Source organism: Microcaecilia unicolor, chromosome 6, assembly GCF_901765095.1.
Source record: "Microcaecilia unicolor chromosome 6, aMicUni1.1, whole genome shotgun sequence".
In the NCBI taxonomy this organism is placed as follows: domain Eukaryota; kingdom Metazoa; phylum Chordata; class Amphibia; order Gymnophiona; family Siphonopidae; genus Microcaecilia; species Microcaecilia unicolor.
In genome coordinates, this window is record NC_044036.1 from 65143549 (window position 1) to 65170167 (window position 26619).

Genomic DNA, 26619 nt, shown 5'->3' on the forward strand with positions numbered 1-26619 from the left:
GGCATAGTCTTAAAGTATCACAATTTCCTTGCTTAAACCAACCTGGTCTTTTCCTACAACTTAATAGGACCTTCAGCACAGAGTTTACCTAGAATTGCATCATAGTTTCACTGTCTGCTTCAGCGTCCACCAATCCATTTAGTTAAAGATCCCTTTGGACGAATTCTTGAACCATAAGCGACATACTAATCCATTGCTTGGAAGAGGTGTTCTGCTTTGATGCTCTTCCTTTTCAATTGTGGTAAAGTAGCATGAAAATAAAAAGTTAAAAAAATGTAGTCACTGATTTTCAGGAGTTGAAGATAATTGCTGTTGGATGAATAACTAACTAAATTATATTTTTGCTGGTTAATTTTAATATTTCTGCCAGTCAGCAGTTTGGGTGTAGTATTGTTTTAGTGAATCATGGAAACCATTTTACCCACTTGTTTCCCTTTTTGAGCTTAGGCAAGCTTTTTATTTTTTAATTTTTTGTAGAATCCTTGTATGGATTGCAGCTGGTGGAGTGGCTATAGAAAGCTCCTCTTCTGAGGCAGAAATTTTCATGTTTTGGAAGCCTGTCCTGGTCATCTCAAGTCTCCCATAGGGCCCAAAGATCCCTAGACTTATTATTACTACAGCATGAAGCTACTAATCCACTGAAAGTGTACTTTCTAAGAATTCAGTTTTTGTTCTTGATCTACTGCTGATGAAATTTTTTTTCCCCCAATATAAATTTAGAATCTGGATGTATTAATGTATGTGTTTGAGCTGTTAAAATTTAGTAAAAGTATTGAATATCCTGAAGCTTCATTTTTATCACTGTTAAATGGAAGGACTTGAAAGTGGAGAGTGACTGCTCAGAAACTTCTCTCTCAATCTCTTCCCCCACCACCTGTGGAGTACGTGCAGGCCTAATGGTAATGTGGACTCTCCCTACAATAAGGAATGGATCCCTACAGCAAATTTTTGCTATAAGACTGTTTAAGCTATATATATTTTTAAATACTGCTTTAAAAAAAATTCACCATGTTTGGTCTCTGTATTGCCACATTGATTGGCCTACTTCTGGGCAAATCTTAATTCTTCTTTGAGTAGGAGGCACTAGTGCATTTTCAAGTTTCTCCTTTTTGATATTTAAAGGATGCAATCTCTCATTAAATACATGAATGCAGTTATTTAGTATTTGAACTCATCTATGTGTACTTCAGTGACTTTTCTTTCATTTTTAATGCTGGCTAGCTTTGGGCAGAAGAAGTCACTAAAGTAAGTTAAATTGTGTATGTGATATTGTGTGTGATGTGTTTTTCATTATTCTGCTCCATATATTCTGTGCTAATTTTATAGCAGAGTTCTAGTAGTTGTATTTGTTTATGTACATAAGTAGTGCCATACTGGGAAAGACCAAAGGTCCATCTAGCCCAGCATCCTGTCACCGACAGTGGCCAATCCAGGTCAAGGGCATAGGAGGTTTATTTTTATTGGAGCAATGTAATCAAGAGATTGTAGTATTTGAGATGTCACTACCTGTTAAGATTCATAGTTCATTACATTTAGGCCTCCTTTATAATAACTTCAAAATGTCTAAACTGTGAAAGCACAGTGCATCCATTTAAATGCTTCAGTATTGACCTAGAGAGCATTTTACCTTTAATGGCTGGGGCTCCAACTTCTGTGTAAAGAAAATTCAGTTTCTGACTAGAGTAGATCCAGTGGGATATAGTACACTAGGGTATGGAAGAGTGAATTATCACAAGAGCTTGGAAAATGGCATGGGCCTGCAAGGGTTACAGAGGAAATAGATTAGAATTGTGTGTGGAGGGAGATGGAAACTGGCAAAGAGATGAAATTGGTGGGAGTATTGGGAAGGAGGGTTCCTGAAAGAGGAGAGCAAGTAGTACAATATAAAAATATAAAGAAGCAAAAGAGAAATTAAAAAATGGTAACCTTTTTGCCAGGCTTCCCTTCCCCCTCCAAAAAAAAAAAAAAAAAAAGCAGAAACGAATATTCCCCACATTTATGTTTTGGTTGGAATGTACATTCTTAAAATATTTTGTCACCCCTAAGGAAGTCGGTTTATATATGGCTCTGAGGGCCACACATACTAATAATTTTCCCCATAGGCACAAAATAGGAAACATTTAGAATATCGGGGCAGATTGTATTCCTTGTGGCACTACAGAAATAATCCCAAATGCTTTAGAGGTACACAAGAGAAAACAGTCTTGACTAGACTGTATACTTAGGCTCCAGTGCTGTTCCGAATAGCACCGTAAAAGTACCACCAGAACAGCGCAGAAGAGCAATGCCCTAATGCTTAATGCTAATCAAATGCAAATATAGGCATGCTCATAGTTTTGAATATTAGGGAGTTCGTTGAGAGGATTGTGCTTGGCGCGTGCGCAAACAGTTTCGCAGTAAGCTTGGCTCCTATGCACATGTGCCTGGTAAAACCTGAATGTGAAGCACACATTGGCGTCTGTTTTCTTCTATCTAAATATAGGCTTTTTTTTTTTTTTTAAAGCTCGGATGCTTATATTTAGATCTAGGAAACAGACGCCAATCTGTGCTTTTGTTTGGGTATGCTGTTCCTTATGACCAGCACTTAAGGGCTTGTACGAACTTCCTTATGCTTCAAAAGCAATCAAAACCAGCAGAGTTTACAGAAGCATGAGAATTATGAGAAGTCCTCTCTTCCTACACTCTGCCTGCCCTGACCTGGAATTATTTGTTTGCAGCGGTAAGGCAGTTTTGTTTCAGGCACTCTTTCTGAGCGTTGGGGAGGAATACAAAATGACCTCATTAACATTAGCTTGATTACATTAGCATGCTACTTGTGTTATTCGTCTGCATGCTGTTTGGTCCTGCTCTCCGTATCTGAACATTCTGTGCAGGTAAAATGCAGGTGCTAATGGCCTCTAGTGCCCATGTTTACTTTTGAGCATTGGGGCCTCAAAGAGCAGACTAGACATACAAAGAACAAATGAGTTGAGTTCAATCATGCCATAATTTGGAGAATTTAACCAAATGTAATTTAATAGATGGTATTAGCTCAAGAAGGTGTTAATTGAGCAAAGCTGCAAGAAATGAGGCTGTGTAAGAGTTTGTAAGAAATGCAAATAGGGCGAGTAGGAGCTTTGAATAATACAATCCTATTTGATTCCTAGATTGATTTAAATTTATGTTGGCTTAGTAGCTATTTGGAAATCTAAATAATCCACTAGAGAAGAAAACTAAAGATATAGTAAAGCCTCGGCATTCGATAGATTACCTACCGGTTTAATTGGGGGCAGTGAATACATCTGTCAATTGGGTAAAGCTGGTAGGATTTTGATTTATAAGGCTTGTAAAGAGGACTTCCGTTGTTTTCCATGGACAAGCAGGATGATTCAGCCACACCTGGTGACATCTGATGGCCCCATAAATGGAAGTAGCTCTCCAATAGCTTAGAGAGGTTTGTATTAGCCCCTCTGAGCATGCGTTAGCCCATTGTATAGACTGGCCTACTCCTCCCTGCTCAAGTTTCATTTTTTATGCCCTGTCCAATGGACGGAACTCTGTTCTCCTAATATCAAATTCTAACCAACTTTCCAAGAAAAAAAAATGCCCAGCAAACCTGGTTTTAAAAAGTGTCCTATCTATAATACAAGTAAAAGCTAAATAATATGAATCAATACAAACAAAACTTTATTCAAAAACGGCACTTTCTTATCAAGGCTACAAAAAGCTCCTACTGAGATAAATACAAAATAGAATTGCATAAATACGAGTAAAGCAAGATAAACTCACAAATACCTATCTATTCTGAAAAAAATCCCATAATTTAAATTACAGTCCAGGAACCATCCAGGAGCATTCCAGAAACAAGCCCTAGAAGGCAAAGGCTGTGGAAGGAGGAGTTAAACAAAAAGTCAAATCTTCTGAAAACCTCTTCAGTAGTTCTTCCCTTTTTTTTAAAATTTTTTTTATTTATGAGGTTAAATCATTCCACTCCGAACAAAGCCCATCACCTGCACAACTGCGTGGGCTCAAGTAGTCCTTTGGGGCCCAGAGTTCAAATCTCACTACCACAAATAAAATTTTAAAAAGTCAGTTCATCAAGATGATTATCTGCTTCACTCTGCTGGCAGGTTCACCCAGCACAAGGCTGAGAACTATCTGCTTGCTTCTTCAGTCAATAAAGGACCATGTTTCGTGTTGCTGCATCATCGGGAGATGATATATAACTCTATAATAGGGTGAACACCCTTTAGGGTGTGGATGGCATGAAAATAGATCTAGCGAAGCTTGAAGAATGGTCTGAAAATTGACAAGATTTAATGCACTTGGGTTACCAGCATCCATGGGAACAGTACAGTAAAGGGGGTGAAGTGCTTCTGTGTACAAAGGAAGAGCGGGACTTGGGAATTATTGTGTCTGATGACCTAAAGGTGGCCAAACAGGTAGAAAAGGTGATAGCCAAATCCAGAAGGATAGTTGGGTACATAAGGAGAGGGGTGACAGCAGGAAGAAAAGAGGTGATAATGCCCTTGTATAAGTCTGAGTACTCCCAATTCTGGAGACCGCACCTATGGAAAGATATAAACAGGGTGGAGTCAGTCCAGAGGATGGCTACTAAATTGGTAAGCGGTCTCTGTCATAAAACATATAGGAACAGGCTCATGAACCTCAGCATGTATACTGTAGAACAGAGGGGATATGATAGACCTTTAAATAGCTCAGTGATGTTAATGTACAGGAGGTGAGACTTTTTCAAATGAAGGAAAACTCTGGAATGAGAGGGCATAGGGTGGATGTTAAGAGGAAGTAGGCTTAGGAGGAATCTAAGAAAATACTCTGTCAGAGAAAGGGTGGTGGATGTGTGTAATGGCCTCCTGATGGAGGTCGTGGAGACAGACTGTCGGAATTTAAGAAAGCATGGGACAGGCACATGGGATCCCTTAGGAAAAGGAGGAGTTAGTGGTTACTGAGGATGGACAGACTGGATGGGCCATTTGGCCCTCTGCTGTCATGTTTCTGTAGTGGCTACGGTGTGGAGGAGATGATGCAGGGGAGAAGGGGGGGATTGGGATGGATAATAAGTGGAGATGAAAGAGGCTTTACTTTTGCAGAGGCTAGCTGTTAGTAGGATATTGGAACTTATAGTGCTAGTTAAAGATTCTGCCAGCCGTTGGTATCCCTTAATCTAAATGGGCTATTTGGTGGACCTTATGCAATGTGTAAGTGAATTTTAGCAGTGGACGGTTGCATATTTTTATTTGAGGGGATTGAGTGTTTATTTTTTTTCTTTCTACTATTTTGGGAGGAACATATTAGTTTTTGAATATGGAGAGAAGTAGCATTCATCTTTCACATCTGTTGAAATAGAATTGATTTCTAATGTTACAATGAATGAAGTGTGTGGCTGATGACTAAAGTTTTAATAGAAACTTTCAGGCTTATTTTCGAAAGAGAAGGGCACCCATCTTTCGACACAAATCGGGAGATGGGCATCCTTTTCCCAGGGTCGCCCAAATTGGCATAATCGAACGCCGATTTTGGGCATCCTCGACTGTTTTCCATCGCGGGGATGACCAAAGTTTAAGGGGGGGCGTGTTGGAAGCATAGCGAAGGCGGGACTGGGGTGTGCCTAACATATACCCATAATGGAAAAAAGAAGGGCGTCCCTGACTAGCACTTGGGCGACTTGGTCCATTTTTTTTTTACGACCAAGCCTCAAAAAGGTTCCTGAACTGACCAGATGACCACCGGAGGGAATCAGGGATGACCTCCCCTTACTTCCCCAGTGGTCACCAACCTCTTCCCACCCTAAAAAAAAAAAAACTTTTTAGATATTTTTTGCCAGCCTCAAATGGTCATACCCAGCTCCATCACAGCAGTATGCAGGTCCCTGGAGCAGTTTTAGTGGGTGCAGTGCACTTCAGGCAGGTTTACCCCTTCACCCCTTAGGGCTATGGTAGTGGTGTACAGTTGTGGGGAGTGGGTTTTGGGGGGGCTCAGCACACAAGGTAAGGGAGCTGTGCACCTGGGAGCAATTTGTAAAGTCCACTGCAGTGCTCCCTAGGGTGCCCGGTTGGTGTCCTGGCATGTGAGAGGGACCAGGGCACTACAAGTGCTGGCTCCTCCCACGACCAAATGGCTTGAATTTGGTCGTTTCTAAGATGGGCGTCCTCGGTTTCCATTATGGCCGAAAATCGGGGATGACCATCTCTAAGGTCAACCTAAATTTCGCGATTTGGGCGTCCACGACCGTATAGATTCCTTAAAGCTGCCTCTCGCTTGTAACATTATTACATTACCTGTATTGTAAATAAACCTTTTTAACGTTAAATATATGGTCTCAGCACATGTTCTTAAACCTTGCAGTGCTGGTTAATGTAATTCAACAAATATTTAATTCCCCTTTATTCCTACAAATGTAAATCTTATTACCTTATAGGTAATTGGTGGAGAATAGAATATAGAATCAAAAATATAATTTTCTCACATTCATTAAAGTTAAATATGTATAGCCTTTATGTGACACCACATGGTCGGAGCACATTATCAAAACGAAAGATGGACGCCCATCTTGTTTCGATAAAACGGGTTTCCCCGCCCCTTCGCGAGGACGTCCTCAGGAAAACTTGGGCGCCACTTTCGATTATGCCCCTCTTTGACAGTGAATTATTTTAAAATGTAAGGGTTTTCTTACGAATCTGTGGTAAGTGCTAATGCGCTTACCGCAGCTTAAACTGGCTTATTGCAGGACACACTCAAGTGTCCTGTGGTAACTTCCAAATGTGCATGCAGTAACGCTCACTAAAAATATTTATCCCAGAGGGAGGTATGCCTGGAGGTGGCGTGCAGGTGTGTTCTACGCTAATCAGCTCATCCTCATTACTGCACACTTAACTGATTAGCTCAGGGATTAGTGTGTGGGCTCTTACCGCCTCAAAATAGGTGGCAGGAAGTGCTCACACTGTAATCTTTTAATGCATGGCCATTAATAGGAAAAATAAAAAATTGCCCATTTTACCTCTGTAGTAAAAATGGCCTTAGCATGTGGGAAAACCCAGCTTGGTAAAATAACCCCTTAGAACACTAGTAGGGCTGCAGTTTGATTAAAAATTTTAATCGTGATTAAAGGTGGGACATAGCCAGCAGTCCATTGTGGGGAGGGCATGCATTACCTCTCCCTCCCAACATTAGATATCATATCTTTGCTGGTGGGGATGCTGAAGCCTACCAGTCGAAGAAATCCACTGTCAAAGCTGCCCCCTTTCTCCTTGTGCTGCCTCGAGAGCAAGGAAGTCATTAGGGTTCCTCCAGCCACCAATGATGGCACTCCCCGAGCATGCTCAGTTCATGTATGAGACAGTACGAGGAGGAAGGGGGGGACTCAGGCAGTAGATTTCTTCTGCTGGCGGGGCTTCAGCTACCCCACCAGCCCATTGTCTTCCTCTCTCATATGTGCCCCCCTGTGTCTTCACCCCTTGTTTCTCGTAGTTCTCTTGATACCCTCCCCCGCCTGCGTGGTCAGTCCAGCATCTCCCCCCTTCCTGGCTTACCCTCTCTTCCCCACCCCCACCCCCCTTAAGTAAATCTTAGCCTTGCAAAGGTATTAAAAACAGTGCCTCAGCCTGCATCGGGCCTTTTCTTCTGACCTGCCCCGCCCCATTCAGGAAGCTACATCAAGACTGCTGCTGGAGGGCAAAGATTTACAAGAAAAAAATAAAAGGTAAACTGAGAGGGGAGAGCCACTGGCAGTCCGAGAGGGAAAGGAGATATGTCGGGCAGGGAAGGGATAGCAGTATCAGTTTGCTGTTAAGTCAGATACAATATTTTACAAGTAAAGCAGATGCACAGTGTTTTGGGAGATAACTTTAGTACAAAACAAAGATATCTGTGCACTTTCACTGACCTTTTTTTTTTTTTGGCTTGGTTAAAAATAACTACAAAACAACTTTTAGAAATGAGAAATCCCTTGTAAATTAGAGATGACTTTCTCAGTTTTTAATTCTATTGATACATGCAACTAACGTGTGTGCGGTTTTGTTTGTTTTTTGTTTTAAAGTCTGACCAAGAATTAAGAATAACTCAGAGTGAATTTGACCGTCAGGCAGAGATTACCAGACTTCTTTTAGAAGGAATCAGCAGTACGCATGTGAGTATTTTCTAATGGAAAATAAATAAATCTTTGGCTTTTGGTCTTGGTGTAAAATTTATAGTCGTCATACTGAAATTGTAGAGAAGTATTCCAAAGTACTTTAGCTGTCCACAAAGAAAAATAGTGTGGTATGAGGAAATGGTTTTGGAAAAATTTTTTGACATTTTGCAAGGCTTCATTTTCCAATACAGAACTGCTTGTGGTTTGCAAGCTGCCTGCTTGATCTCTTGCTGCCTTAGTTAAGAAATATTGACAATTTTTGGTGGTTCTGCCTGGATGGAATGTCAGTTTTGCAAATTAGTGGTGTGACCTAAAACCTTGATTGTTTTCAGGGATATATGTAGATATAGAATTTATTTTAATTAAAGATATTTATGATGTGCACCATCTACAATTCTGGGCGGAGTACAGAAGATTTGAGAAGCTATTCATTGCTCTATGTATATGATGAGTATTAGCTCTCCGAAGACAAGCAGGCTGCTTGTTCTCACACATGGGTCTGCGTCGGCCCGGGAACCGGCGTTGTGCAAGAGCAAAAAGTAAACTTTTGACAGACTCTTCTGGCACTTGAGCTGCGCATGTGTGGATTGACTTCCTGTGCGAGTGCACGTCTGTTGTTGTTTTTTTTTTTTCCCATGACGAGGTGCGGCAGGCTCCTCCTGTGCTCCTCGTTGAGGTCCGGGAAAGGAGTCTTTGTTTTTTCGCGAGTTTCGCTGCTGTTTTCATTTGTTTTTATTAAAAAAAATTTTCCCTTTATTTTTGACTTAGTTTATTTGTCCCCCCTTTTGTGCCCTTTTCTTTTTGGCACAATCGCGTCATTTGATTTCGCCAAAGCCGTTTTTCCTCCCATGTCATCGAAGACACCCAGCAGCTTCAGACGTTGTACTCTGTGCAACCGGACCATCTCGGGTACCGATACTCATTCTTGGTGTATTCAGTGCCTTGGGCCCGACCATAGCCCAGCTGCTTTTAGTCTGTGTCTTCGTATGAAGAAACGGACTCAAGTGTCTCGAGAAGCCCAGCGAGAGAAACTTTTTGGGGCTCGGTCTGGTCCTTCGATATCAGTACCAAGGTCTGTGGTGTCGACATCGAGGGAGGCATCGATGTCGGGAGCAAAGGTAATGGCTGCTGAGAGACCAAGTCGCGCTGGGAGCAGTGAGGCATCGAGTGGGTCTCCACCTATCTCGAGGCCTCCTGTTATGCAGGCCCCCCAGGACCAACCTTCGTCAGACCCGACCCAGAGGAGGTGTGAGGATTCCACGTCTTCATCGGTACCAGGGAGTCTCGATGATGGGCGTCGAGCGAAGACGAAGAAGCACCATCATCGATCGATCTTCTACACACAGTGCTGGGAGCTCCAGGGTGACGAGGGACTTGGCACCCGAGAAGCGTCGGCGCCGAGAGGACTGTTCCCCCTCTATACAAGAGGTGCCGATGCGTCGGTCTCTTGGCAGCCCGGTGCCTGCTCCCGAACCTCAGCAGATTCTGCCTCCGGTTGTTCCACTGACCCCGCAACTTCTCCGATGGCGGCTCTCAACGAGCGCATCCGGGCCCTGCTTCCAGAGCTTCTGGAAGGACTGCTTTGGTGTCGGGGGGGGGGGTGCTTGCGCCTTCCGTACCATCTGCTGCAGCGACGTCTGGCCCTTCACCTGCGGTGAGGTCCCTGTCCTCGGTGCCACTTGCGGCATCGGTGTCTGCTGCCACCTAGGTCGACTCCCCTTCGTTGGTGGAGGAAGCTTCGCCGCAGTCCAGGCGGGCGTCGGCCTCTCGACATTGCCATCGAGGTTGTCGATCCTCTGCGTCGAGGCAGGCTCAGTCTCGGAGTGCTCTGAGAGAGGTCTTATCCGATACTGAAGAGGAGCGTTCGTGGGAGTCAGATGAAGATTCCAGGTACTTTTCTTCTGACGAGTCCTATGGAATTCCCTCTGAACCTTCCCCTCCACCAGAAAGGAGACTATCTCCTCTGGAGAGTCTGTCCTTTACATCTTTTGTCCGGGAAATGGCTACAGCTATTACTTTCCTATGGAGGTTGAGGATGAGCCCAGAGCTGAGATGCTTGAGGTCCTGGACTATCCTTCTCCACTGAGGGAGGCTGTGAGAGCTGCTGTACATAAGGTACTGAAGGAAGTCCTTATGCAGAACTGGTAGTACCCTCTGTCTGGCCATGTGATCCCGAAAATGGCCGATTCCTAGTATCGGATCCATGGTGAACCTGGGTTGATGAGTTCTCAGTTACCCCACAATTCCATGGTGGTTGACTCCGCCCTCAAGAGAGCCAAGAGTACTAGAGACTATGCCTTGGCGCCCCCAGGCAGAGAAGCTAGGACACTGGACTCTTGGGAGGAAGACATATCAGGCCGCTATGCTCACCACCCGAATCCAATCTTATCAGCTGTTCACGAGCGTCCACTTGCAGAACTCGGTGAGGCAACTGTCTAGCTTGGTTGACGCCCTCTCTCCGGAGCAGGCCGAGCCTTTTCTCCAGGTGGTCAGGCAGCAGAAGGCATGTCGTAAATTCCTGGCCAGGGGCTCTTACGACTCTTTTGATGTGGCATCCAGAATCGCTGCTCAGGGCATAGTGATGCATAGACTCTCATGGCTGCATGTCTCTGACCTGGATCATTCGGTCCAGCAGCGGATAGCAGATGTACCTTGCTGGGGGTGGGGGGGGGGGGGATAACCTTTTTGGTGAAAAAGTAGAGGATCTTGTTGACCAAATCAAGAAGTTTGATGCTATGGATTCTCTCTCCCACCAGGCGTCTTCTCCTACAATTAGGAGGTATTTTGGGGGGAAGAGGAGTGCTCCCTATACCAATGCTAGGCGTAAGTACACTCCGGCTTCCTGACAGCCTACCCAGGCTCAGCGTCCGTGCACTTGTTCTCATCAACAGTGTGTGCCTAAGGCCCCAGCTGCTCCCCAGCAAGGAACAAGCTTTTGACTGGCTCCAGTTCAGCATAGCTGCTATAAGCATCCGTTCCGAATGACTTGCCGGTTGGGGGGGGGGGGGGGAGGTTAATGTTTTTTCACCGAAGGTGACCTCTCATAACCTCCGACCGGTGGGTTCTTCAAATAGTCCAGTTAGGATACACCCTCAATCTGGAATCCAAACCTCCAAATTCCCACTGGGAGCTCATTCTTACAGCTCCCAGCACAGGCAGGTACTTGCAGAGGAACTCTCCGCCCTTCTAAAGGCCCATGCGGTCGAACCCGTTCCACCAGGGGAAGAAGGGCTGGGATTCTATTCCAGGTACTTCCTTGTGCAGAAGAAAACGGGGGATGTGTCCCATCCTAGATCTAAGGGCCCTGAACAAATATCTAGTCCGAGAAAAGTTCAGGATGGTTTCCCTGGGCACCCTTCTTCCCATGATTCAGAAGAACGATTGGCTATGTTCTCTGGACTTAAAGGATTCTTACACACACATCCCGATACTTCCAGCTCACAGGAAGTATCTTCAATTTTGGCTGGGAGCACAAGACTTTAAGTACTGTGTACTGCTCTTTGGCCTGGCGTCTGCACCCAGAGTGTTTACAAAGTGTCTAGCTGTAGTCGCAGCGTCGCTACGCAGACTGGGAGTTCATGTGTTCCCTTATCTCGACGATTGGCTGGTAAAGAGCACCTCGGAAGATGATGTTCTGAAGTCCATGTGAATGACTATTCAGGTGCTGGCGCTACTGGGGTTCGTAATAAATTACTCCAAGTTCCATCTCACTCCTGTCCAAAAACTGGAATTCATTGGATCACTGCTGGACAGAGACAGCTCGGGCTTATCTTCCCAAGACAAGGGCAGACAACCTCCTGTCCCTGGTGTCCATGGTTTGAGCGTCTCAGCAGATCGCAGCTCAGCAGATGTTGAGACTTCTGGGCCACATGGCTTCCACAGTTCATGTAACTCCCATGGTACATCTACACATGAGATCAGCTCAATGGACCCTAGCTTCCTAGTGGTATCAAGCTGCGGGGGATGTGGAGGATGTGCTCCAACTGTCCACCGATTTTCGAAATTCTCTTCAGTGGTGGACAATCCTGTCCGATTTGACCATGGGACAACCATTCCAAATTCCTCAGCCACAAAAAGTGCTGATGACAGATGCATCCCTCCTAGGGTTGGGAACTCATGTAGATGGGCTTCACAGTCAAGGAGCCTCGTCCTTCCGGGAAGCAGGTCTTCAGATCAACCTCCTGGAATTGCGAGCGATCTGGAACACTCTAAAGGCTTTCGGAGATCGTCTGTCCAACCAAATCATCTTGATACAAACAGACAATCAGGTTGCGATGTATTACACCAACAAGCAGGGGGGCACCGGATCTTGCCCTCTGTGTCAGGAAGCTGTTCAGATGTGGCTTTGGGCACACCGTCACGGCATATTTCTCCAAGCTACTTATCTAGCAAGTGTAAACAGTCTGGCCGACAGACTGAGCAGGGTAATGCAACCTCAGAAGTGGTCACTGAATATGGGCGTGGCCCGCAAGATCTTCCGAGCGTGGGGCACCCCCTCGGTGAATCTTTTTGCCACTCGGATCAATCACAAGGTCCCTCAGTTCTGCTTCAGGCCCGACAGACTAGTGTCAGATGCCTTTCTCCTTCATTACAGGCCTTCTGTATGCGTATTCTCCCATACCTCTAGTAGGGAAGACTTTGCTGAAACTCAAGCAAGACTTCGGAACCATGATCTTGATTGCACCCTTCTGGCCACGCCAGATTTGGTTCTCTCTTCTTCTGCAGTTGGCCTCCTCAGAACCGTGGAGATTGGAGTGTTTTCCAACCCTCATCACCCAGAACGAGGGGTCGCTTCTGCATCCCAGCCTCCAGTCTCTGGCTCTCACGGCCTGGTTGTTGAGAGCTTAGAATTCGCCTTCTTGGGTCTTTCAAGGGGTGTCTCCCGGGTCTTGCTTCTAGGAAAGATTCCACAAAGAGGTGTTACTCTTTCAAATGGAGGAGGTTTGCCAACTGGTGTGACAGCAATGCCCTAGATCCTCTTTCTTGTCCTACACAGACCTTGCTTGAATACCTCTGCAATTAGTGCTTATTGGTTTGTAGAGGGTAAGCCTATCTCTGGACAGCCTTTAGTTGTTCACGTCATGAGAGGTTTGCTTTTGTCAAAGCCCCCCTGTCAAACCTTCGCCAGTCATGGGATCTCAACTTCGTTCTCACCCTACTGATGAAAGCTACTTTTGAGCCGCTGAATTCCTGCCATTTGAAGTACTTGACCTGGAAGGTCGTTTCCTTGGTGGCTGTTACTTCAGCTCGTAGGGTCAGTGAGCTTCAGGCCCTAGTGGTAGATGTACCTTATACTAAGTTTCATCACAATAGAGTAGTCCTCCACACGCACCCGAAGTTCCTACCGAAGGTGGTGTCTGAGTTCCATCTGAACCAGTCAATTGTCTTGCCAACATTTTTTCCCTGACCTTATGCACACCCTGGTGAAAGCAGTTTGCACACCTTGGACTGCAAGAGAGCATTGGCCTTTTTACGTGGAGCAGACGAAGCCCTTCAGACAGTCCGCCCAGTTGTTTGTTTCTTTCGATCCCAACAGGAGAGGAGTTGCCATCGGAAAACGCACAATCTCCAGTGGGATAGCAGATTGCATTTCCTTCACTTATGCCCAAGCTGGGCTGACTCTGGAGTGCCATGTCACAGCTGATAATGTAAGAGCAATGGCTGCGTCGGTGGCTCACTTAGCCTCCATTGAAGAGATTTGCAAGACTGCAACGAGGTCGTCAGTCCACACATTCACATCTCACTACTGCCTTCAGCAGGATACCTGATGCAACAGTCGGGTTGGGCAGTTAGTGCTGCAGAATCTGTTTGGGGTTTAGAATCCAACTCCACCCCCCTAGACCCATTTTTATTCTGTTCCAGGCTGCACTCTCAGCTGGCTGTATATAGTTTCAGGATAATCTGTTATGTCCTCGCCATTGCAAGGCTCAGTTGACCAATGTTCATTGTTTTGAGTGAGCCTGGATGCTAGGGATACCCCACATGTGAGAACAAGCAGCCTGCTTGTCCTCAGAGAAATCGAAGATACTTACCTGTAGCAGGTATTCTCCGAAGACAGCAGGCTGATTGTTCTCACAAGCCCTCCCACCTCCCCTTTGGAGTTAATCTGTTATTTCATTTGCTTTTTCATTTAACTGAGGAGATGCGCGGCGGGTGGGAAGACTCTGGCAAAAGTTTGTTTATTTTTTGCTCTTGCAAAACGCCGGATCCCGGGCCGACGCGGACGTCGACCCACATATGAGAACAATCAGCCTGCTGTCCTCTGAATACCTGCTACAGGTAAGTATCTTCACTTTTCTGTAAGCAGTCTTACCTTTTTTATATTAAATCAAATTGCAGGTTCTGAAATGACATTTTTGATGCCCTAGTTGAGTACAGCTGTTTTGTTGTATTTCAACTTTGGCTATTCAGCTGGTTATGTTAAAATATTATGTGCTCTGATGTATATAATATAGGTTTTTCATAGTTGACATTGCTGATTCCTTTCTTTTAGGCACATCATCTCCGTTGTCTGAATGACTTTGTAGAAGCTCAGATGACATATTATGCACAATGTTACCAGTACATGCTGGATCTCCAGAAACAGCTTGGAAGGTGATAACGTTTATCTAGTCACTGCTTCCTATGAGTTTTGATTCCTGAAGAGATTCCTGCCCTTATCTTACTTACAAAGAGGATGATTGTGTGCATGAATTTGTGGGATCTCAAATTGGAGTGCTACTGTTTGTAACCAACCATACAAATAGGATTTACTAAGAAGTCAGAAAAGGAGAAATGTCTTTAATTTACCTGAAACTACTGTAATTGAATAACTGTAGACTGATGTCGCTAGTCAGTGATATAAAGAGAGAGAAATTCACACTGAGTAAATACCGTCTCTGGTTACTTTCCTCTGGTATTCCAAGAAATGATTTGGCTTCAGTTGACTTGATTCATGTATAAAAGAGAAATAATGTGGATGGGGAGTAGAGTGCATTTTCTGTATGTGTATGTCTGCATACACTACTTTTTATTTATTGACAATATTTATATAGAGCTAAATTTTAAGCAGAGTGTTGCCTGGTAATTTGGCATGTAGCTAACTCGTCAGCCAATCTTAAGTTCTGGAATACACTGCAATTTAACTGAAATTAAAGATGGAGTAATCCATGAATAAAAAAAATATATAAAAAGCTATTTGAATAAAATTTTCTTTAAAAACATTCCACTAGAACCTTACACATGTACTAAATCAGCAGCTTTGGTATAATGTGTGTTTATATAAACCAGAGTTGGTCAGACAGTGATAACTCAAATTTTCACAAATGTATACATTAAATATATAGAGGTCATCATAAACATTCCATAGGTCAAAAGACCTCTTATAGCACAAGCTATTCCAGGTTAAGACCACCATCATATTGTCATGCCATCACCCACCTGAAGGTATGGACCCAGTGTCCCTCTTGCTCTACCCACACAAAGGTGTGGGCTGAATACCAGTGAATTCAAAACCAAAGGCAGTAGTCCAAAGCCAAGGGGAGTCCATGATCCTTCCCCAGTAAGGTCTCATGTTTGGAACAGTGAGAAAACCATTTCCAAGTGTTAAGCCTCAGCAGCAATGAGGCCCCCTTTTTGGTCAGGGTGAGTTGAGCAACCTACTCTGTATGGACCTCACAGGAACCTTTAGGAAGGAATATCCTCCCTTTGGCACAGCAGAGTTCTTTCCTCCCTTCAGCCTATTTGCAAGGGAGGTTTGCAATCTAACTTAATCATTTGCATATGATTTAAATAGGTATCTGTAGTTAAAGGATGCTGTGCCTCTCACTTCCAGTACTCAGAATTAAGTAAACCAATTCCAGAAGTTAGTCCCACCCCCCCACCCCCTTCACTTCCCATGTAGCTTACCCTAATGAGCTACTACCTCCCATGCAGGGGTCCCAATTTTTCATCCTAACTCTATAGGTGGCCCACAGGGACTGACTTCAAACCCAGGTGGTTTATTTTTAGAGTTCAGGTCTGGCACATCTCTGGGGCTGGGGTTTCTCCCCCTCCTTGTGACTGGACATACACCCTGTCACACACATGGACCTCTTCCAGTTTTGCATACACACCAACTTAAGTGTTATCACAAATTTATGTAAGTATTTTCAACATCAAAACAGTTTTTCAAAGTAATGGGATCACATATCTGTATCTGAAATCCCAGCACTGGAGCAGTGAAAACACCCAATGCCCACAAATCAAGGAAGGTGTTAAAGAATGCAAAGTGGTGTACATTGGAAAGAATCATCCAAATCATAGTTATCTGATGCTAAGGTCCACCTTGGGGGTCAGCACTCAAGAAAAAGATCTAGGTGTCGTCGTAGACAATGCACTGAAATTTTCTGCCCAGTGTGCAGCAGTGGCCAAAAAAGCAAACAGGATGCTAGGAATTATTAAGGAAAGGTATGGTAAATAAGACTGAGAATACTATAATGCCTCTGTATCGCTTCATAGTGCGACCTCACTTTGAGTATTGCATTCAGTTCTGGTCGTGAGATCTCAAAATTTAGAAGAATTAGAAACGGTTCAAAGAAGAGTGACCAAAATGATAAAGGGAATGGAACTCCTTTGAGGAAAGGATAAAGTGATTAAGGCTCTTCAGCTTGGAAAAGAGATGGCTGAGGGAAGATAAGATTGAGTTCTACAAAATCTTGAGTTATATAGAACGAGAAGTGAATCCATTGGTTTTGTTTGTTTTGGTTTTTTTTGTGTGTTTTTACTCTTCCAGAAAGTACAAAGACTAGGGGACACAATGAAGTTACATGGATATACTTTTAAAACAAATAGGAGGGGAGATTTTTTTTCACTCAACGGATAGTTAAGCTCTAGAACTCTTTGCCAGAGGATGTGGTAACAACGGTTAGCGTATCTGGGGTTAAAAGTGGTTTGGATAAGTTCCTGGAGGAAAAGTCCATAGTCTGCAATTGAGACCGACGTGGGGAAGCCACTGCTTGTGCCCTGGGATTGGTAGCGTGGAATGTTGCTACTATTTGGGTTTCTGCCATGTACAGCAACAGAAGTATACGCTAAGATGGCCGACAGGTAGGATGCCCAGAAACAAGCTCCTAAGACCTCGAGGGATTAAGCCCACATAATTCATCTGGGTGACCCCCCTACTGGAACGGACCGGAGATAATTCTAAACTGATTGGCAGAGGGCGCGACCGCAACCGCAACCGCGACCACATCAGCCCTCAGATCCCATGCACGGGTGATCGATCCGAGGCCGACACTGCCGCGGACTAGGACGAACACTGACCAGAGCAGGGAAAACTGGATCACGACCGCGACAGCCCCACAGGTACCATACACAGGAGGACGAGCCACGGCTGATCGTAGCGGGCGGCCCATCTAGCCCGTGACCCAGCAGAAATCCAGCGGCGGCCGGCCGATTGAACAACCTAGAGGCGGAATGCCTCGTGGCCCGGCCGAGTAGAAGACCCGCGACCTCGTGGCCCGACCAAACTGATCAGATGCTCTATCGGAGCTCACACTTAGGCTAAAAACCACAGCGCCTAACCCATCGGGACCCAAGAGCGAGCAGGGCTACAGTAATTGAGCGGGACCTGCAGCGGCTCCTGACTCAGGCGCGCCGCGGGACACCAGGCCACAAGGAACCCGGGCGCACGAGAAAGGAAAGAACTAGAGAGGCACCAACCATCGAGGCGAGAGCCGCAAACACCCTTGACCGCTCACCGACCAGCTGGAGCGAAACATCAGGAGGACGAAATAAGGAAGCCAACGACGGAATTAAAACCGGGACGATTAAGGGTTGCATTTTTAGACCCCCGACGGCGGCCCTTCAGCGACGGCGTGGATGGCATCTGGGACCCCGAGGCAAGTAGAAATGAAATGAAAACAATAAATAGGAATAAACAGGTTATTCGCCATTACGGCTACCACCACCAACCATCATCACCCCTCCAGGATCAGAGCACCTGCTGAATCTACCCAAGAACATTTTCCATAGCTGCTTTTGCCTTACTTTTATAGTCCTGAACTCCTGTTAAAACCTAATTTAAATAAGCTGATGCTCTATCTAGAAGTTATGCTTCTGCAGGCAGACTTTTTTTTTTTTTTTCTTCTTCCTTTCTCAATGTTATAATTACTCTAAATGCCTCATCCAAAAGCCTAACCGCTATTTGATTCATAGCTTGTTTGAAGGACTCTCTTTAAATGACTGCTCTATCCAGAAGCTATGCTTATACATGCTGAAAGACTCCTTTTAAATGTTATAATTAATCTAAATGCTTCATCTAAATGCTTTATTGCTAAGATGCTTCATAGCTTGTTTGAAGGACTCTCTTTAAATGACTAAATGCGATATATACTTTAGACGATTGCTGCATGCCGAAAAACTCTCTTCTAACGCTCTAAACGCTTCACCTAATCGCTTTAACTGTCTACAGCCTTATAACACGCTTGTATAACTCCCAGTATATGCTACAAATATCACTAACACCGACCAACACCTCTACAATTACTACTGACACCACCAACACTACCCACACTCCCCCGAACACAGTCCACATAAACCCAACATGAACGCTAACAAATTACTGATAATAATCTATCTCATTCCTATAATCCATTACGCATGGACCACCCCTAACTTCTACAGCAATCCAACTACAACACACCAACTATATATACAACCTACTAATAACTCACCAAACCAAAAAAACAATAACCAACCAAAAGGCAACATCTCCATCTACGAACACCACCAACAGAAGGAGAAGAAAACCAACAACAACAAATCCAACCACCGAGAAAACAGACAATTAATAAAAATAAACACATCTAACCTCCCCACAGAACCATACCGCACAATCCGAATAGGATACATCAACGCAAGATCAGCGGTAAGCAATTCCGTAGACATACTAGACTGGACTACCACAGAAAAACTAGACCTTCTATTCATCACGGAAACATGGTTTCACGGCCCCACAGACCCCGCCATCAAAAACACATGCCCACTGGACAAGAAATGGAAAAAGAGGTGGCGGAATAGCCATAATTTACAAATCCGAGTTCACCATCACAACTACTGGTGAATCCACCTCACCACAACTCGAAATCGCCTCGATAAGAATCAATCACCCGAACCTACAAGGACACCTCAACACAATTTTATTCTACAGACCACCAGGAAAATGGAAAGACTCCCAATCGCAACTCATGGACTTCATCTCGAACACATGTGTCTCGGCCTCCAACATCTTCATTATAGGAGACATCAACCTACATCTTGAAGACGACACTTCAAAACACACACTAGAATGTAAAGAATTCCTGAAACTCTGGGATTTACACGCTCCAAACACCCAACCAACACACGAAAAAGGACACACACTAGATATCATCACACACAAATTCGACCTAGACTCAACTATCCTACTTAAAGACACAAGATGGATACCCACACCATGGACAGACCACTATAAAGCACATGTCTCCCTCCTCTGGCGAAAAACACACAGAAACACAGTCAACAAAAACGAACGAACAACGTACACTACGAGAGGAAAAATAGACCCTACAACATTCTGGCAACAGGTCTACCAAAATGAATGGCCAGCAAACACAAACACCGTACTATTCCTCCAAGAATGGGATAACATATGTAAAACAATATTAGACACAATTGCCCCAATCCAAACCAGAACATCCCACAGGAAAAAATCAAACCCATGGTTCACCGAAGAGCTGAAAGAACTCAAAACACAAGTCAGAAAACTAGAACGCACTTGGAACAAAAAGAAAGATGAACCCACACTGAATGCATGGAAATCACTCCGGAGGAAATACAAATACACCATAAAACAGACGAAAAGACTACACTATAAAAATATGATTGGACCAAATTACAAAGACACGCACAAACTCTTCCACCTTGTAAATAAGCTGCTAGACACTACACCTGTTACAAACAATAACAAAGAAATACCAGGGGTCGATGACCTCGCGAAATACTTCAAAGAGAAAATCATACAACTACGACTCAGAATACCTACCAGCCCTACCGAATACACCACATTCCTGAACTACCTAGACCCTGAAGACGGAACATACCCAGCAGACAGGATCTGGACCGAATTCGAAGCACTGTCAGAAGACCTCATCCTTAAAACGCTTAATAGATTCGCCAAATCCCAATGCAAATTAGACGTCTGCCCAAGCAACCTCATGAAATCAGCGCCTCAACAATTCATACTAGACTTAACGAACCACCTGAATTTCATGCTACAAAACGGACTTTTCCCAAAGGAAAAAGGAAAAATCTTACTCACCCCAATACCCAAAGATACAAAGAAAAACGCTAGTGAAATAACTAACTACAGACCAGTTGCATCCATACCACTAATAACCAAAATAACAGAAGGAGTGGTAACCAAACAACTCACAAGTTATCTCGACAAGTTCTCAATACTGCATGACGCCCAATCAGGATTCCGTTCGAATCACAGCACAGAGACAGTACTAACTACCCTACTGACCAAATTTAAGCAACGGATCGCAACAGGCTCTAATATACTCCTCCTACAATTTGACATGTCAAGTGCCTTCGACATGGTTGATCACGGAATTCTATTACACATTCTTGAATATTTCGGCATCGGAGGCAATGTCCTAAATTGGTTCAAGGGATTCTTAACCTCACGCTCATACCAAGTCGCATCAAATTCAACCACATCTGCTGCATGGACACCTGAGTGCGGAGTACCGCAAGGATCTCCCCTTTCACCAACAATTTTCAACCTACTGATGACCCCACTAGCAAAACTTCTATCAAACCATAACCTTAACCCTTACATATACGCCGATGATGTAACAATATATATTCCTTTTAAACATAACATCAACGAAATCTCCAATGAAATCAACCAAAGTCTACACATCATGAACACTTGGGCAGATGCATTCCGACTGAAATTGAACGCAGAAAAAACTCAATGCCTCATACTAACCTCCCAATACAACACAACAAAATTTACCGCCATCAACACACCTAAACTAAACTTGCCAATTTCTGAAAATTTAAAAATCCTTGGAGTCACAATCGACCGCCACCTTACACTTGAGACTCACGCGAACAACACAACAAAAAAGATGTTCTTCTGCATGTGGAAGCTGAAAAGAATAAAACCATTCTTTCCAAGATCTGTCTTCCGCAACCTAGTACAATCACTCGTACTAAGCCATCTGGATTACTGCAACTCATTATACGCAGGCTGCAAAGAACAAATAAAGAGAAAACTTCAGACAGCCCAGAATACAGCAGCCAGACTCATCTTCGGAAAACCAAAATACGAAAGCGCAGCACCACTACGTGAGAAACTACACTGGCTCCCACTCAGGGAACGTGTCACCTTTAAAGTATGCACGTTAGTGCACAAAATCATTCACGGTGAAGCCCCTGCATATATGTCCGACTTGGTTGACTTGCCACCCAGAAATGCCAAAAAATCATCCAGAACCTTCCTCAACCTCCACTTCCCAAAATGCAAAGGCATAAAGTATAAAGCACTACATGCATCAACCTTCACCTACAAGAGCACGCAACTTTGGAATGCACTGCCACGCGGCCTGAGAGCGGTCTATGAGTTGACAGACTTCCGCAAACGATTAAAGACCTATCTCTTTGAAAAAACATACCGCAAGGATTAAAACATATAAAGCCCATATACATCATAATAATGCCTCAAGACATTACCTCACGCACTCCACTTCCCCGTACTCTCTCCCACTCAACAATTTACCCACAGATAAAAACTCTCTACCCATCACTCTCTTGCTACTATTCGACCACCGTAGTAATTCCCCAATGACATATCCTATAGTTTTTACGCCCCAAAAGTGACCGATATAACTCTGTCTTCCTTAACTATTCACAATGTAACCATAATCGTAATGTAACAAACTGTATTTCCATTATTTACAATGTATTGTAAGCCACACTGAGCCCGCAAATAGGTGGGAAAATGTGGGGTACAAATGCAAATAAATAAATAAATAAAAAATACTTGTGACCTGGCTTTGGCCACTGTAGGAAACCAGATACTGGGCTGGATGGAGCATTGGTCTGACCCAGTATGACTGTTGTGTTCTAATGGTGTATTTAGGCAGCACTGGTGCACCTGCTTCTAGGGTTTTAACAATTTGCAAATTTTCAAAGAATCACTTAATAGAAACTAGAAAAGAATGGAAAGACACAAACACATCCTCCGATATAATAAACTGAATTCGTGAACAGTTATCACTCAAAAATACAATTTATCGTAATCTGGCAAACTAGTCTAATTGTGATAGTCCCTGGCAATTGAGGAGTAGAGGAGTGTCTTTCATAGGTCCTTATGCAATGTGATGTCAGAATGTCAAACAACTTTATTGAGCTAAGATCACCACCACTCCAGTTCTTTATTTAGTCTATGGGGTCAAATGCAGTTCAGAGAAAAGATCCATCTTTGTTCAACAAAATGTTGTCTATATCTCCCCAGCAATCAAGGGACACAACCACCTCCAATACACAAAACCATAGATCAACTGTTAAATTAGTGTTGTGGCAAATTGAAATGGAGTACATATGACTGAAACAATAAATGGTGAGGTCTTTTGACTTAGGTATGTTATGTTTATGATGACCTCCAAATATATAGCTTAAAGCGAGTGCAGCATTAAAATGAAATTGTACTCTCCTATTTAACTGTACATACTGTAATCATTTGATTTCAAATCATGAAACCAAATTTAAATATCCAATTGTATGTTAAGTGATACCCGAAAATGTATAAACAAATCTCTAATAAAGTGAGTCGATTTTCTATCTGTATTGAATCTAAAAGCAATTTTGGTAAACTAAATTAGAATTATAAAGTTTCATGTAATCCAAAAACATTTCTAATTTTAAATACATATATTTTTAAGAAACTATTTTCTTATTCTAAATCTCTCGCTCATTAATGCAACTCCTCTAGAGTAGGGCACAAAATCATGTTTATTACCACAAAGGTTCAGTATTAGGACTTCTTTTTCAAAGCCATGCAAGCGATTCCCATTCAGCAAATGAGGAAGCCCATAGGGAATTGAATGAGCTTTCTCTCATTTGCCACATGATTCTAATATACAAACATTTGTCATGAAAAGCTGTTTTATATTTTATTAAAAAACAAAAACACACATTTTATCTTGTAAGGGTTTTTCCCATTAAAAAAGAAAAATCTAGGGAGGGTTAATGAGTCCAACCTATGTACATGGGAACATTTAAAGGTGTGTTTTGATTGCAATGCCCATTTCTATCCTAGCTTTTTATTGAAATAAGTATTTTTCACCGCTCTCTCTCTAGATGAATCCCTAAAGCTGGAGGTTTATTGTGACTCTGATCTTAAATCAGTGCCATTACTTCTTGTGAGGGAATATTACTCTTCAGAGTTGTTCAGTCAAATGTATTTTATACTTCTCAAAGCTTTTTAATTTATGCTAAGAATCTAAAACGATTGTGTACAGTTCAAGCAGCATTCTTCACTAACAAATGTCTGAAATTGTGAGAGTTGCCATTTTTAATGCTGGTTGCCCTCGCTGAATGACAGTTGTGAAGGCGACCTAACTGCAGTTTTTAATGTATTATGCTCCTAAACCTAGTCCTGGAGGCACCCAGCCAGCCAGTCAAGTTTTCAGAATATCTACCATGAGTATTCCTGAGAGATTTGCTTGCAGTGGAGTCAGTGCATTCAGATCTCTCATATGAGTATTTATTGTGGGTACCATGAAAACCTGACTGGCTGGGATGTCTCTAAAACCGGGTTTGGGAGCCCAGTGCATTAGACTAAAGTTTTAATTCATGACGGTATTCTACTTATAAACTAATATAACCATTTGTGATTCAAAAAGTATTTAAAATTTTTGTGTTTGATTTTTTTAAAACCTTAACTAATTAAACATTTCATTATAACATATAGCTCTCTGGCATAACGTAAAACCAGGATTTTTTTTTTTTTAATGGCAATGAGATTATCTATCCCTGCTTTTCTTTTTCATCCAGCACAGACTATTGACAGGTATTTAAACTACTAGATGAATGCTTCTCAGTAGGTTTTGATGAAGACCCTTCCCAGCAAATAGACTACTTTTAGTTCTTTAACATTTGAATAGCATGTTTTATATCAAGCTTCTTTTTTTTTTTTTTTTCTCCTGGACAGTCCAGTTTCCTCTGTTGCATTCTGCAAAGGGTATATATGCTTTTTGTTCATTTGCCAGCAAACTGCCATTGAGTTTCAGATGCTTAAGAATTACCATGAGCTCATTTTTCTTTCAATGTTATCTTGAATTCCCTCTACACTCGGACTGCTTTGTAACTAGTAACATGCTGCCCACTGTCAGTGGAGATGGATACATACACACATCATTTTCTTAACAAAAACTTTCCAGTGCATTTAATAGTTTACTTGGCCATTTCACCAATACTCAAAACAAATTGTTTGGCCCACTCAAGTAAACAAGTCTTGAAAGTAGTGTTGCACATATTTTACCTTTGGATTTTATTGCAAAATTGTTAAGTACATCTCGCCTAAGGTAAATGAAATAAACTGTTTATGCTGTTAACCAGCGCACAACTGGCTGTACCCTGTCCTCTCTCTCTCTCTCTCTCCCATTCCTCTCTGGAGTTCTGGCACCATTCACTCAAATACAGTCCAAGTTAGAGAGGCAATAGTGCAAGCATGGATGCTTTTGGTTGGAAGATGCCACTTCTCCACAGCTGAAGCATGTATGTATATTCAGAGGTACAGTTGGTCCAGTTTGCTTGTATTTCACCTGTGGATGAGATGTTGTAATCCATCTAGAGGTGCACTTTTCATCTTTCTGCTTCTGTGATTTGGACCTTCTAATGAGCAGCACATTAATTCTCTGGCTGTTCAGTACAGCAACATGCATGTTTAGTCGATTCATTGTTTTGTTTTTTAAATGGTGTCCAGAATAACTTGCACTACAATATTTATTTATAAATGATTGTGTAAACGTTAGGCATGGTAAGAAAAGAAATTGCAGTTAAAACCATTTTGTTTGACCAAAAAAAATCAGTTTCAGTGTAGATGGCATATCTGAAAAAGAAATTAAAGTATAGTGATCTTGAGTTTTGTTTTGATGACTCATTTTACTAATTTTGTTTAACAGCTTTCCTTCTAACTTCCTGTCGAACAATAATCAATCTCTGTCCTCTGTGCAAAATGTTTCAACCCCCTCTGTCTCCGAGTCTACTCCGTTGCCTGTTGCAGGCAATTCAGTAGTTACTTCAGGCTTCACTGAACTGAAAGCTTCCAGTGGCAGTAGGAAGGCCAGAGTTCTATATGACTATGATGCTGCAAACAGCAGCGAGTTATCGCTCCTAGCAGATGAGGTGAGTGTGCCGACCTAGATTGCTAGGCACAGAAGTTTTAATTTAAAAAAAAAAAAAAAAAAATCACCTTGGATATAACAAGCCTTGAAGTTGTTTGGGATCATGACCTATGGGTGCAATTTGAACAAAAAAAAGTAGAGCTAAGGACTGTCTTAGAACCATTATTTCTGAAAATAGTTTGCTCCTCTACAGGCATTCTACTGCATTTTAGTCTTTTGGGTTACTTAGATTGAATCAGCATGTTTTTGAAATAGGAATTCTGCAGCTGCTAGCTTTCTGCAGACATTAACCTGGCGCTTAAAGATGTTTTCACTCAATTTTTTTTATACTATACATTCTGATAAGTGTGAACCCTTCATTTGACTGCATGCTAAAGGAATACTAATCTGTCCTCTCTGGTTGTTCTCATTACCTTGTCAACCCTATAACGTTTTAAACATTAGTTTCAGTTGAAGTCAGATTTGAAGGTATGAAAGCATGCATGAGGGACATGATGGCCTAAGCCAGTGGTTTTCAACCCAGTCCTTGGGGCACTCCCAGCCAGTCAGTGTTTTCAGGATATCCCTGACTGGCTGGGTGTAGTGCCCTGATGGTTAAGCAAAAAAAATTTAAAAATCTATTTTCGTTATAGAAATAAACTTGTTCTATGGTTTCTGAACACTGAAATTGTGTTCAAAAATTATGTACTTTGGTTTTATCCTATAAGATACACATTAGAGAAATGTGTATTTTCTGACACAGCTGCATTAATTTTAAGACAACTCTGAAAATGTACATGCCATTAACTATGGTAGTGCTAGTCTTGTAGCAAATGTAGCCTTCTTTAGCGTTGGCAGCAGATGAATCAAGAGACTTTTGTGGGTTGTGACCATCCAGCAGGTGGAGAGAGTACTAAATCGAACTGTGGCTTATAGGACGGGATCCCTCCTGGTCATTCAGTTTATCACTATCTCCAGCAGGCAGTAAACAGATCTTCACAAGCTCCTGTTCTGGGGTTCCCGGTTCCGTTGAGCTGCAGCTGTCCGGTGGTGGCTTTAGGGAGTACACTTGGTGGTGTCAGGTCAGGTCAC

At 42.9% G+C, this 26619-nt stretch overlaps 1 protein-coding gene and 1 long non-coding RNA gene across 4 annotated transcripts in view; one reads left to right on the forward strand and one right to left on the reverse strand.

Moving 5' to 3' along the window:
- The window catches only part of SH3GLB1 (SH3 domain containing GRB2 like, endophilin B1), a 99573-nt gene that overhangs the window by 67284 nt on the left and 5670 nt on the right, over positions 1-26619 (forward strand). For 2 of the 3 annotated variants that reach the window (XM_030205583.1, XM_030205584.1), the window contains 3 exons: positions 8036-8125; positions 14622-14722; positions 25327-25549. In XM_030205583.1, coding sequence (XP_030061443.1) covers positions 8036-8125; positions 14622-14722; positions 25327-25549 — 414 coding nt within the window. Of the gene's footprint in view, positions 1-1221; positions 1246-8035; positions 8126-14621; positions 14723-25326; positions 25550-26619 lie in introns of all 3 variants that reach the window. The other variant, XM_030205582.1, reaches the window with a different exon arrangement.
- On the reverse strand, positions 12420-21401 carry LOC115471766. The gene is made up of 3 exons (XR_003942416.1): positions 21385-21401; positions 18090-18092; positions 12420-12513 (listed from the first exon to the last, which is right to left on the reverse strand). It is a non-coding gene; the product is annotated as an uncharacterized LOC115471766 (long non-coding RNA).